The 14,482-nt window shown below is 33.5% G+C and overlaps 2 protein-coding genes across 2 annotated transcripts; both read right to left on the reverse strand.

Annotated features, from left to right (window-relative positions):
* Positions 1-83: 83 nt before the first annotated feature.
* On the reverse strand, positions 84-4,051 carry LOC133296992 (KRR1 small subunit processome component homolog). Its single transcript, XM_061496039.1, has 11 exons — positions 3,670-4,051; positions 3,479-3,589; positions 3,263-3,331; positions 2,750-2,806; positions 2,567-2,605; positions 2,348-2,452; positions 2,177-2,259; positions 2,007-2,088; positions 788-931; positions 612-683; positions 84-454 (listed from the first exon to the last, which is right to left on the reverse strand). The coding sequence occupies exons 1-11, from the start codon at positions 3,961-3,963 to the stop codon at positions 338-340; spliced, it is 1,173 nt and encodes a 390-aa protein (XP_061352023.1). The 5' UTR covers positions 3,964-4,051; the 3' UTR covers positions 84-337.
* Positions 4,052-7,656: 3,605 nt separating this feature from the next.
* On the reverse strand, positions 7,657-13,216 carry LOC133296983 (BTB/POZ and MATH domain-containing protein 5). Its single transcript, XM_061496027.1, has 5 exons — positions 12,576-13,216; positions 11,468-11,813; positions 10,965-11,244; positions 8,329-8,490; positions 7,657-8,256 (listed from the first exon to the last, which is right to left on the reverse strand). Exons 1-5 carry the CDS (start codon positions 12,971-12,973, stop codon positions 8,066-8,068), a joined length of 1,377 nt encoding a protein of 458 aa, XP_061352011.1. The 5' UTR covers positions 12,974-13,216; the 3' UTR covers positions 7,657-8,065.
* Between the last annotated feature and the right edge of the window lie 1,266 nt (positions 13,217-14,482).

The following is a 14,482-nucleotide window of genomic DNA, read 5'->3' on the forward strand; positions in this document are numbered from 1 at the left end:
CTTAGGGTGTATTGGAAAACAGCTATCACAATAGAATAGACAGAAAAATGACTAAGAAATAAGCCACTAAAATTATTCTAGTGGTAAGAAGTTTAAGTAGTTTGTATTAAATCATGTGTTGAATTCTCATCAATATATAAAAAAAATGATTTAGAAATTGCCATATTTTGATTTTCGGCTTACAAGTTACAGTCTAACTGGCGAGTACAAGTGAGTGACAACAAATGCAATGAGCAACAAAGCCTGATACAGTGTCAAAACTGTTACCGAAGAGACATTGGATGCAAAAATAATTCACAAAACATGCCCATCTTCCATCTCCAAGATGAAGATCATGCTAAGACCTTTGCTTCTTGGATTTCTTTCCTGATCCTTGTTCTGACGATCCTATAATATACGTTTCAGCATTTATGTTTTCTTCAGATTTGCGCTTCCCAAACTTCTTTGCTTTTTTCTGTGGATGAATCATTTTAGATTCAAGTAAGATGATAATTCATTGAAGAGAAAATAAAGTTTGACAATGAAAGTTTATAAATTTACCAGGCCCTACAAGAAAAAAGATTTCTATGTCTTATTTTGGCAAATGAAAATTCCGCTTAGAACAGTGTTACCTTTAAGGACATTGCCATGTCCGCTACATTATTATTACCATCCTCAGATTTATCCACCAGTTTTTCAGGCTCCTGAATAGTGCAAATAAAAGTATTACAAAATGACAAGGAAATTATAAAGCAATTGCAAAATAAATTCTTCGAAAAAAAACAGCGAAACAAATATTGAAATAAACCTTGGGTGGGACAAAGGCCTCCTCTCTTTTTCTTTTGCTTTCAGCAGTTTTCTCTGCCTGCTTCTCCTGCTTCTCTTGCCATTTCTTTGCTGATTTCCTTTTATCACTCAAAAAGTATTCTCCAGTTTCCAATTGTATATCAATCTGAAATATCACATAAATTACCAAACCCCTTAGAATTTAATTCACAAATTAAGAAAAAAAATATCAGCAAGAAGAGCATAGGATGTCAAAACTTGGACCAAAACAATACAAATGAAGGCTGATATGAACAGCAAATTTCATCCCAAAAAAGTCATATAACCACACCATAAAGTGGTTATGGAATTGGTGTTGTCATTCTTATTTAAAGATTCAAGAATTAGTCCACCTATTTCAAAAATATGCTCCAAGAAAATGCACATTTGAGCAAAAACAGATAGAGAAAGACTCGTTATGATAGAAACCAAAAAGCATACCGATGAATACCATATCGACTCCTGAAGAGAAACCTCAAAATTGAATCTTAATCATATCATAGTTATGTATGACTATAATCTTTATTGATACAAGCACAACATAAAGTGGAATATGTTACCCTCATAACATGAGTTACTGACAAAATGTAAGGTTCTTGACTTTAACCAATCCATAGCAATAGAAGAAACTATCATAGGAAAGCAAATGCTTCAACATGTAATCACAACAGAACCAGAAAATGCAGTTTGGTTCAATAGAGTCCTACTAGAAAGCAGAACAAGCCAAAAGAGTACTTCAGAACCAGAAACTATCATAGGAAAGCAAATGCTTCAACACGTAATCAAAACAGAACCAGAAAATGCAGTTTGGTTCAATAGAGTCCTACTAGAAAGCAGAACAAGGCAAAAGAGTGCTTCAGAACCAGAAACTATCATAGGAAAGCAAATGCTCCAACACATAATTGCAACAGAACCAGAAAACGCAGTTTGGTTCAATAGAGTCCTACTAGAAAGCAGCACAAGGCAAAAGAGTGCTTCAGAACCATTGAAATATAATTATTCTTTGAGAACCATTAAATAAATTGTAAACAAAAAGCATTTGAGCTTCTTCATCTTCTTGACCACCAAACTTCTCTTTTCTAGTGAATTCTTTTATTTTTATATTTTTGTTGGGGAGGGTTGACTGCATGAGTGGAGGGTGCTCTTAACATTAAAGAGTGGAAGAAATCCAACTTGAAAGGAGATATTAGTGGTTGTCTCACCTTACTGGGCTGTTGAGGTGGAGGAAAAGGAGTATATGGCTTCTTCTGTTTAGTGTTAACCTTCTTTTGCTTAACGTTTTTCCTAGAAAAAAGATATGATGTGTCAATAAAACTGAAGCAAAGGATGAGTATTTTTCATATACAAATTATCAAATAAATAAAAGGCATACTTCTTGAATTTTGGAAGAAACCTATCCCAGTTCTCATGGGCAAGTGCTGGATCCTTTTCAAGTTCCTTCCTCATCATAAGAATCTGACATCATGAAAAGGAGAACTTAGATATTATCTACACCTGAAATCTATACGATAAAGTAAGCTGGAGAAAATACAAATATGTTAACCTTAATGTTGTATACAGGATGCATTTTATTCAGCATGCATTCTTCAACAATCCTTCTGACTTGCTTCAAGCCTTTGAATGAACCCATAGCAGCAACCGTGTTTCCCTGTGGAATTGCAAGCAAAATTTGAAAGAAGTCAGCTAGTTCTGGACTCCACCCAAATCTTAGTTTAAGTAAATGTCCAGCCATCACAATCTGAAATAATAATTAAAAAATTACCTGGACGAGAATGTAGCAGCCAGTGAGTATTTCAAGAGCCTGCACCTCAGAAATAGATTGATTTAGAGAAAAGTGAGTTACAAGGTTGAAGTCAACAACCAGTGGTATGCAGTATGGAAGCAAGAAAGATAACAAAGGGTCCATCCCCAGTACTAAAAAAATTAGTCATCACAAAAAGCAAACCTTCAAGGTGGAAGAATTGGGACCCACAAGATGCTGTCTTCTTTTTACAAATCGCTCCTGCAGTCAGAAAAACAGTGTAAGCTTCCCACCATCAGACTAATTTCTCTGAAATGCTTCCGCTTTGTAAAATATTAGACAACATATAAAAAATATATGAGCATATATGCAAAATAGGAAATCCAAAGAGCTGACTGGAGCATGTATAAGGGTTTGAAGACTGTCAGTAACAAAGGATCATCAATCAATTATGAACCGGAAGCTTTCCAATCCAAAGAACTAACACTCATTCCAAATAAGAGTTTTACAGAAGCATTGATATTCTAAGATAAAACAAAACAAAAACATATAGGGAGGAAAAAGAGAAACAAGAGAACAACACTTAAAGTACGAACATCAAGAAGAATATGCAGCAAATAAACATTGACATAATATTCCTACAAGTTGCAATCAAATAAAATCGCTAGCAAAGGAGACAAGACGAGGCGAGGCAAGGCAAGGCAACCTCGAAGTTACCTTATTGCGGACGAAGCCGCTAATTTTAATGATGTCACATTGCATTTCATCGTCAAGTATCTTTATTGCCTGGGAACGAGAACAATACATAAGCACCGAAATGAGCCCAAGAACTATTACAAATATCCCAAATAAACTAAAAAACATTCCACTGAAAAAATGAACCAATATAGCTTATAGGTGAAGATGATAATAATAATTAATAATAATAATGACCTGAGGAGCAGCAACACTTCGAGATAGAAGCCTGATAAGATCCCTGGCTTTGATAATAATATAGGGGTCCCTAGTCTTTCTGGTTGTTGAAACTGTCATGGAACCCTCAACCTGTGACAATAGCAAAGGTTGTTAAGTGAATTTGAGGATTGAATTTAGGGTTTGTGAATTGAAGAGTAGGGTTAGCATACCAAGTTGAGTTCGCATGAAACACCGAAGTTTTTGAGTGCGGATTTGACAATAGGCCAAGCTTCTTGGAGGTACTTTTCACGATATTGAGGGAAGAGAGTGGAGAAGGAACTCACTTCAAGCATGCCGCTTTCGTTCCATGAAGGATCGAATTTGTCGACCTTCCAGTGATCGATGTTTGGGTCATCATCCCATGGCTTAGGTTTGTCGTGCTTCCCCTTCCGCTTAACGTTATCTTTCTCCTCCGCTGCAGCTTCGTTCGTTACAACATTGTCGTCGTCTTCGTGGATTCCCATCTCTGCTTTGGACACAGTAACTACCTATCTGCTTCTGTTAGGTTTCAAGGTTTGAGGGTTTGAGGGAGGAAGAAACACTGCCTATTGGCTATTGGCTCAGTAAATCACCAATTCCCCATTTTTATTTTTATTTTTATTTTAAAAAAAAATTATAATAACAAAGTTGGCATTGCCTTTGGGCCTATTATTTGGGCCCATCATTTTTTAATGACTACATAATATAAGATTCAAGGATATATTCCATATCATCCTTTAATATTCTTTTTGGTTAAATAAAACAGTATGCTTTTATAGTATTTTCATCTTATATTTTATGGTTTATCTTATTTTGCCTACTTTTCACCCTTAATAACTTATTACTTGTGCTCAAATTTAAGTATAACTAGTCTATGAACCGTGATTACACATAAGATGGTGGTGATTAAAAAGTATAAAATAGAATAAATAAACAGTAAAATTATATGTATATTACATATTATAGTGAAATAGCAAACTCTAAAAATTAATGTAAAATAATTGAACAAATAAGACAAATTAACTTAGAGAAAATCATTTCTGCAATTGTGGCAGAAATGATTTTCTCTGCCTCAGACGCAAAATTGAAAGAGCGAGAAATGATTCAATCTCAATTTTTGTGTCTGTGGTTGAAGAATCATTTCTGTCACAATTGCATAAATGATTGTCCCATTAACTTATTTCAACCTTTGAAAATTTTCTTTAAACATAATATTTGTTGCAGTATTGACAAATGTGTCATGATCGTCAAGTATGAGAAGCTTTAATCCTTTCTTACTTTTGATCCTAAAGAGAGCTACATACAATTTGCCATGAGTAAAAATTGGTCTTGGAAGAAAAATTCCTACATGAGATAAAGTCTAACCTTGACTATTGTTTATTGTCATGGCAAAAGCAAACAATCAATGGAAATTTCTTGCGTTCAAACTTTACAGGAAGATGTAATTAGAAGGATTCAAATTCATCCTTGGAATTAACACAATCTCACTTATGTTATTGCCTAGAAGAATTTTTCCTTCAATAACATGTTCGCCGAGTTTGGTAATAAGCAATATAATCCCATTGCACAACCCTTTTAATTGATCTATATTCCTTATAAGCATGACAGACACTCTTTTTTTGAACGTCAATTTATGGTTAGCAAGTCTAGTTCCAGAAAAAGTGTTAAGTATTTCTGGAGGAAATGCTTCTTCCCCAATATTGTTATTTCCTTATGCTTTACAGATACTATATGAACTAAGATATACCTTCTCTTCACTTGGAACATTGACATCAAATACTCATTTAACATGTAGACATCTGCTAATGTCAGTGCTAAGATAGCACGTTCTTGGAAGTAAGACGAATTATCCATATTTTTTAAAATATTTGGATATGCAAATTCTACTAAATCTGAGAACGGATCATTGGAATCATTGATCAAGATTTCATCTGGAACTTTTATGCCAAAGAATTCATCAATATTGTCACCATCGTTGTCGTCACCTATATCAAGAAGCCATTTAGAGAACATTTTAATCTCCGTGACATCATTAGTAAAACCTTGTGAATGGAGTCACATGTTTTTTTTCAAGGTCAACATCTGACAACATTGCCATAGATTTAAAGAATTGATTGTTGCATGTATAATTTCTTGCCTTCCACCATGAGAAATAACGAGCAATGAAAAAGTAATAAATCGATAAATTATTGAAATGAGAATTCATAATAATAAAGGTTCAGTAAATTGATAACAAGAAGTATATGATCACAACATCCGATTGCAACGAAATTGGAAAAGTAAATGGAATTGAAATCGAAGGGAAACAAAAGAAGATAGACGGTCGATAATCCTAACATAGATAACCTAACATAAGCAACTATGATCAATCTTTCTCAATCTTCATGGCCTTAGTTGGTCTCAATCATGTAACTAAATCTGTATCCCCAACTGCTTTTCTGTCTCTGTAAATTTGCTCGTAGGAATTACTTCCAAATAAGCAATGTCTTCATTTAGGCTATTGAATTCTTGTATATGTATTGAAGATCATATTACATTCAGAAGTAAGGAAAGCAAGATAAAAATTATATAGTTTACGTTTTTCATTTGGTTCCCATTATGGATGGATACTATTATTTTTTTGGAGCCCAACTTGGGACGAAAAACTTTTGCTATTGCTGACTTATTTAGTTTCTGTTTTTCATTTAATTTGTATTTATCATTTTTTCATTTAACTTTCATTTTTCATTTAGTTTACGTATTTCATGTAATTCCCATGAAAGGTATATACAATTATTATTATTTTATTAATTTATTATTAATATTATCATTATTATTAACTGGTTAAGTGTGAAAATGAAATTGGTTAATAGGATTTAAAACATACAAGTGATATTTTTATCCTATAGTGATTTCTCTCTTCTAGTTATATATAAATAAATAGATTTCACTATAAATCCTGGTCAAGAGGATAAATTTTATGTGTGTATATGTGGTCATTATGGTGTGTGTTTTTGCATACAAAAGTCAAAGAACCTTGTGATTATGAATATTTTCATATTTACTATACTTTCATTTTAGTACAAATTAGAAAAACAATCTTAAAATAATGTAAAAATTTAACAATATACTTATATATATATATATATATATATATATATATATATATATATATATATATATAGGATTTAAAGTTATTAAAATTATTTTAGATAATTTTATCTAATATTCACCAAAATACACACATAGGAGTATATAGGACCCATATTTTTTTTTCTCTTCTCTTCACATGGATTCACATGAATCCCACACACTTTTATGTGTATATTTTGATGAACATTAAATAAAGTTATTTAAAGTAACTTTAAACCCATATATATATATATATATGTATATGTGTGTGAAGTAAGATCCTTTGACACCGGTGTCAAATTTGAAGTTTGACATCTAATCTGAGAGTCGTTAAATTAAAAAAGATCAATGGTGTCACATGCTTACAAATCAGAGTCGTTAATCTTTTTTTATTTAATGACTCTCAGATGAGATGTCAAATTTCAAATGACACTAGTGTCAAAAGATCTTACCCCCCTCTCTCTATATATATATATAATTGTGTGTGTTTTTTCTTTTGTTTCTTCTTTATTTATTTATTTTTACTTTCAAAAGTTTCTATTTTCTTTCACTATGTTTTTCGCTAAATTCTTAAAACATTCTCGTCAAAAATTATTTTTTTAAAAGCTCATATTGTTGAAATATAAACACTTGTGGATTTATTTAAAAAGAAAGTAAAATTTTCATTTACCTTTAATAATTACGAAAATAACAATAATAGAAAATATTTATCGAAGGAAATTTTTTCTTCTCTTCTATTTAGATAAAAGTGAAAATAATTGAGAAACATTCTACATCAGACAGATGGCTTGATTTTATAACGGACATCATCGTGACATTAGTCAATAATACCATCCAAAGTTTGCTCAACTTACGGTTTCATGGAACAACATTTCAAGGCTATTTGTACCATGCTGGAAAATTCTAAATTCCACAATATTTATATCTAATATCTCTTACTATTATACAGGAAATTATCCATAGTTTGGTTGGTTGGAGAATCTGTCCACAACAACTTTAGAGAATCTGTTTGCAGAAATATCCCAACATCCCCTCTGCTTCTAGCTCTGCGGTCTATCAGCAATGCAATACTTAAGTCTCTGCGAAGTTACTTTCCCTTAACTTTACCCTACATTCCCAAGGTCTTGGACATCCCTTCTAACCCCAAAAAGGAAAAAATGAGGTAGTCATGCTATATGGGCTACCTTAGGTCATCCAGAAACATCAAATTCAAATGGCAATTCAAGACAGACCACCTAACCATATCGCTATCATTTTGTATGTTGTGTCATGAAAATAACAATTGTTACAAAATGAATATTTTTTACATGGTATATCAACAAAAACAGCAATCCTAATGAACCTATTTCTACAAACGTTTAGGTTTGAACTAAGGACAAAAAGACAAAGCAGACGGGAGAGAAAAAGTTCAGTAACCAAAATATCCACCTCCAAAGTATAGTCAGTGTCAAAAGTCTAATGCAGATGAGCTCATTTTTAATGACTAATCTGCACTAACATAACATACACACCACTGGTGACATTTACATAAAAAGCCTGCATAGTATCTAGTCTGCCTGCTTTTTCTAATGAAATTTCCATTGAAACATGGAAATTTTGGACAGAAGAGGATTTTCCCTCTCCTATGCCTTTTTCTTTTTTATCCCCCATTTTTTCAGCATTATCACCTGCATTTACAAAAGAGTCAGAGAGATACCAGTGTGACAACAGATATCAGACTCTCTGCCTGATCCTCCTACCATTTGTGTCACCACCATCTGACAGCTGGGCCCACACACTCTGAGATTTTTCCCCAGCACTGCAACTATCACCCTCACAGCCAGCAATTGTCTTCAAGATCTCTGACTGTAGCCATGGGCATTTTTCTTTCATATACTCAAATCCATCTGACCGCATCACAGCTGCAACAAGTCAAGAAACAAAAAGAACAATCATATCAACTATCAAGAATGCGAAAAATAGAAGGTAAAGGAAAATGATAATGTTCTAAACCCAAAGTCAATAATTCATTTTATTCGGTAATTCTCTACAAATATATATTAGAGAATGGCATGCTGTGTTTCTAAGGGATGGATAAATTTCAAAAACGTTACTTATGAAGATAATGAACACCCCATGACTGTTGTGTTTTGTGGATTGTGAGCCAAAGCAACATCCCTGAATAGAACCTAACTATTATCACAGCCCTAAGTTTATTGTTTTAAGTGTTCACCTATGCCAATGTTTGAAATGTGATAAGTTGAGCATCGATCCAAATGTATTATGCCTTTGTTTAAAAGATGCCACAGCCAAGGACTAGGTAAATTTTACTTTCACTTCCTCTTTTCCTGTGCCCCAAAAGTTATAATATTGCACGATCAAAACAACTGGAATTAGAACAGAGGGACAAAAGTTGGCCGACCAATCTATTGTCTACAATTTTCTAAAATTTCAACACAAAAAAAAAAAAAAAACAGACAGACAAGATACAAAACCCTCGACAATGGTCTAACTTCTTTGAATACCCATCAAAGCAAGTATTAATTGTATTCAAGTGAAATAGAAAAGACGTAAAAAGCTTGATTAGTAAAAAAGTGGCAATAGATCAGTGTCAGATACGAATTATAGATAACTGCAGAACAATTCCATGTGCACATGTCCAAGGATAAATAGCATAATCATTTCTTTTTCCAGTGGTGTAAAGTTGAACTTTGAAAGTATCCATGCTTTCTATAGAAATATATAAGCATAAAAAAAAGTCCAAATAATTGAGAAGAGAAAAGGAAGCAATGGAAAAGAAAGAGGCGGAAGGAAAAAAACAAAAGGAGAGAGGAAATTCTATGGATTGAAATATGTAAAAATGCATATGAAAGGAAGCTACTAGGATTGGTCTGGTGGTGAGGGATTTGAGTAGTTTGCATGAGGTCATAGGTTCAAACCTCAGTGCTGCCATTGTATAAAAAAAAAAAATGCATATGAAAGAAGAAAGACACAAAGCTAATCATCCAACATAACTGCACATAAGAGAGAAAGACAACAAAATCTACGAGAGAGACAGTAAGAAACCAAAAACGGCATAAGTTTTAGAAAACACGAGGATAATAAATAAACAGAAAAATAAGTTATCTGCATTTACTCCCAAAACGATGTCGTTTTGGGATTGAAAGATTAAAAAATTATAATTATAAAGACTAGAATAACCCTGAAATAAATTAAAATTACAAAAACACCATGATTTTTACTCCAAAACGACATCGTATTGGGCTTACTGCAGATAACTTATCTGCACTGACCGCAGAAAAAGCGAATCCACAAATAAATGACATCAAATTTTATCATTTTTATGCTGCCAATTGTCAAAAAAAAATTAATTCAACCTAAAAGCTTAACCTGTTAGGTGAAGACATACATATTATTTTATGGAAAAAGTGTTTGTCATTTTAAAAGACACAATTTTGTGTCATTTTAGATGAATCAACGTCGTTTTGGTACATAATTGGTGATATTTTACATTCTCTCTCCTCCACGTTTTGATACATAATTGGTGAAGTTTTACATTCTCTCTCCACTATAAAATTAGGAAAAGAGAGAAGTGGAGGAGAGAGAATGTAAAATATCACCAATTATGTACCAAAACGACGTTGTTTCATCTAAAATGACACAAAATTATGTCCTTTAAAATGACAAACGTTTTTCATTTATTTTATATTATTCCTTAATATCAATGAACAAGAAACTGCAGCATCATTATAGTAACCAAGGTTTTTCACTTCCCGTAAAAGCTTTGAACTGCTTTTTGAACAGGTGGCATCAAATAGTTCACTGATAGTGCAAAACTTTTTACCATCAAAATTAAATCCTAAACAAATATGTCAATTCAGTTTTGTCTGAATTTATTCAATACTGTGAGTGCTTGTTGACATTACAATTGTGTTATTGCTACCACCAGTTATTCCTACTTGTTTGAATTTGGTATATGAGAAACAGAGTCAGTAACCAGTCCAAGGGGACACTGTTCAAATCATCCATGGAATTATCTATCTCATGAATTAAATAATCTCATATTTTCATGGTTAGATGGACAAGTTGAAAGCGATGATCACCAGAATAACCAGAATATAAATTTATATTGAGCTGTCTTTATGCTTTGCGGCCTTGAGTTTTCTTTTGGAATAGACAATCTATTTTTCTGCTTGGTATCTAGTTGTGTATATCAGATAGCTGTTTAGTTAGAAGAGGATGCCTGATGCCTATGTCTGATCTCATTTTTTTTTTATTCTTTAATCTTTAGTCACTCGTCAATAACAAAAGTTGTAAGGAAAACGTCGGTCTTTATGTTAGCATGATTGATAATGCTAACCAAGCAAGTAGTACAAGTGATAATAATTAAGTATACCTGCTAGATTTTGAGCAGCAAATTTTAGGCAAACAGCTTTTAATTCCATGGCATGGCAATGGTCAGCCAGGGTTAAAATGTTGGCTACAGAATTCACACAAATGTCCTTGCAAAGACGAGACTCACACATCAGTCTAAGCCTCTCCAAACCATACTTGTCTGCTCCAGCTAACAATTTTGCTGTCAATGACTCAGAAACTGGAAAATCACTGGACGTGGTTGATGGAATCATGTCCACCTCTTCTGTAAGAGTATCCCTGTAGATAAAGTGCAGCATGGCCTGTAAAAGTAAGAGGGAAATCAGGACATCTATCCTACCTAGTTGTACTTTCCCTCTTGACATGTATAAAATATTTTTTCTGTCAAGAAAAAAAAATCTAAAAGAAAAACAAGCAGACAAAAAAAACTAAAAAAATTACAGGGAGTAAATCCTAACCAAGCTTAATCCTACCAGGGAAAGGAAACAAGGAAAGGGGAAAAAATAAGAAATAAATAGTTTTTACCTTAAAAACCTTAGGTTCTAAATCTGTTACAATAATCTCTTGCTTTTCCACATCCAAATCATCAAGAAATTTAGATCGAAATTCCGGGGATCTAGCAGCCATCACCAACCTATGAGCAGGGAACTTTTCCCCAGCTACATTGAAAGTAACATCTGAACCTTCCATATTATCTAATAGTGCACCAAAGTGTGATCCAATGTCAGATTCCGGGACGTTAATGGAGTGAAGTGGTGGACAATCAGTTGCCGAAATCACAACTCCAACCGTACAGTTGATTTTCAAGCAATCATTCTTGAGGAAATCTGAGCTTTCAAGCAAAGACCGTCTGAAAAACCGCTTGTATCCCCTATACGAACATATAAACAAGATCAACATTTCACAAATGTTAACAAAACATAGTACTTAAATACTGATTGAGCATCCCTTTTCCACATAAGGAGAGCCTATGAGAGATAAAGAGGGATAAAAAACTAAGATGGCAATGCATGAAATACCCTTAAAAATTAAAATTAAAAAAGAGAGAGAGACAGAGATATGGGCCTGTTTGGAATATGTTCTTAAAAATAGTTTTTTGATTTTCAGAATAAATAAATAAAAGTGTTTGATAAGACTTGTTTTATAAAAATAATTTTAGAAGTTAAAACTGTTTTTTAATTTTTAGAATTAAATTAAGAAATATCTTAGTTGTTTTTGTTTTGTGTTTTAACTTTTAATCTTCAAAATAAAAATAAAAATCATAAACTATTCAACAAAAATAATTTTAATAAAAAAAAAAAATCAGAACACAATCAGGCCAACAGATTTTTGCCAGTGAAGCCTTCTGGTACCATGTGGTAATATAATTATCTATATATACACCATAAATAAAACTAAGAACAAGCCTGCTAACTGACCTGTATATAATGTTTAGGTGAGCAAATTATGAGGACTTCCTTAAGCATGATTAAGAAAAAGAAACGAAATTCATGCAATCAAGCAAATTCTCAATTTCTCTTGAAATTAAACCATACTTCAGAGATAAACTTTAATTACAAAAATTCAAACCATAAAAAAACAAAATAGGGAAACATATTATGAAAACGAGAAGGCATGGAATTGGAAACCCTACCACATACTACCCTTATACTTGAGCGTGTAGGGACCACTCTCAAGCGAGCGATCGAAATGGCTATGAACCTTGTGCTTACCCTGGCCACTCTGATCCACAAGCGTGAGCTCAAACAGCGCCCTCACATCGGTGCCATCGCTAGCCAACGCGATGAAAACCGAGACGTAAGCGGAATTGTCCTCGGGGTTCTTTCCATCGGGGTAGAAGTAGATCGCCCAGTGATAACCTCCAACGGTGAACAAATCGCTCGCAATGTGCTTCCCCACTCCCATCCCCTTCGCCAACGAATAACCCTGGATCACGAACTTGTGCGATCCGTTCACCGTCTGCGTCACCGACCTCGAGCTCGTCGGCGACGAAAGAAGCGCCGACCTCTCCGCCGTCACGGCTCCGTCCATGGCGGTGCCCCTATCGGAATGCGAAATTCATGCGATACGGGACGGGAAATGAATTCCCCAATCGGAATTGAAGACGTAATCGCGGGAAAAAAATAAATAAAGGAAAAGGAAATTGCGAATCTGAGGAATTAATTGTATCTGAATTTCAGATTTAATTTTTGTTTTAATTTTTTGCGTAACGAGAAAGAGAAAGAGAGAGAAGGGTTAGGCCGATAAGCATTGAACTGAAAACGACGACGCGCAAGGTGCGTCACAGGGTCTTGACTCTTGAGACTTCTGAGATAACATTTGTTGAAGTCAGGGGATGTGAAATGCCAGAAATGCCCCCAGAAGGCGGAATGTGTTTATGGTATTTTGACGTGGCAGTTTTTTTTATGATGAGTTGAGTTGAGATGCATTGTTCTAATAAAAGACGACTTCCGAGACGAAACTTTGACCTTACGTGTTACCAAAATATCTTTACTGCTTTGTAGCACTCAAGACTTAAATTCATCATTTACTAAAACTTAACGCACTCAAGACTTAATACATATCAACGGTGTATATGGTTCTGATCAATTTGTTTTTATATGTTGAACTGAAAAAGTGTTTCTTTTTCACAAATGGAGTCGGTTTAAAAGGTGGTTCGATTCTAGAACCGATTATGATTAATATCACTTAAATTCCACGTTTTTCTACTTTTAGTAAATGAGTGTCTTGTAGTACTAAATATATTCTCTAAGTAATACAATATAATTTATGTGTGTTTGGTGATGGAATGTGCAATCCAATTGATGGAGGCTTGTTGATTAATGTACAAAACGAAGCTATAAATACCTAATATGAGAGGCGAAGGAATGTGAGTCATGCATGAACGAGTTTGTGGAAGGTGTGGGACAAGGCACGACATAACTATCATAGCCTTGATGGGGAGAGGACTAGGCCAAAGGTTCAAGTTCGAACCCGCAACATGGGCTTAAGTCCAATTCTAAATAAATAAATAAAAAGTGGATCAAGCTCAGCGTTGGTCCCAAGAGGTGGGTTGGGCCAAAATACATGAATTTTATGGTGAGAAGTAAAAAAGACAAGTACATGTACTAAAAAAAAAAAGACAAGTCATATGTATCAAAAAAAAATTGTTATATTATCCAATGAATTATTGATTTCAACTATTTAGTATAAATAACTTTATTTAAACCTCGATCATTTTAAAAATTAAAGACTAAAGCATTTAAATAATAAAAGGTGTTGCAAAGCACATATGTTTTACATGGTAAATGACTACCTTAATTAGGCATTATTAGATGTCAATGTATGCCTTTGTTGTTACAACCTTTTATATAATGGTGTAATAACCTACACATTATGCATATTTGTAACCTCTTCACCCTAATTCCTGTAAAAGTAAATATCTTCTTGTGGAGATGAGTTGAAGAAGAAAATAATTTATAAAGAACTAGACTTTAATATTTTACATTATTGTTATCTTGATCTCTCTCTAAATTTGTATTTCATTTTTTCTTTATTTCA

The sequence above is a fragment of the Gastrolobium bilobum genome, unplaced genomic scaffold, assembly GCF_033153095.1.
Source record: "Gastrolobium bilobum isolate Gb01-03AN ecotype WA unplaced genomic scaffold, APGP_CSIRO_Gbil_v1 utg2614, whole genome shotgun sequence".
Classification (NCBI taxonomy): Eukaryota; Viridiplantae; Streptophyta; class Magnoliopsida; order Fabales; family Fabaceae; genus Gastrolobium; species Gastrolobium bilobum.

Coding starts and splice junctions, on each gene's coding strand:
- LOC133296983 (XM_061496027.1), bottom strand. CDS start 12,973: ATGGACGGAGCCGTGACGGCGGAGAGGTCGGCGCTTCTTTCGTCGCCG. Junction 11,814..12,575: donor AAGTATAAGGGTAGTATGTG/GTAGGGTTTCCA, acceptor ATGTTCGTATAG/GGGATACAAGCGGTTTTTCA. Junction 11,245..11,467: donor TAGAACCTAAGGTTTTTAAG/GTAAAAACTATT, acceptor TTACTTTTACAG/GCCATGCTGCACTTTATCTA.
- LOC133296992 (XM_061496039.1), bottom strand. CDS start 3,963: ATGGGAATCCACGAAGACGACGACAATGTTGTAACGAACGAAGCTGCA. Junction 2,260..2,347: donor ATCCTGTATACAACATTAAG/GTTAACATATTT, acceptor TCATGATGTCAG/ATTCTTATGATGAGGAAGGA. Junction 2,089..2,176: donor TTTCTTCCAAAATTCAAGAA/GTATGCCTTTTA, acceptor TCTTTTTTCTAG/GAAAAACGTTAAGCAAAAGA.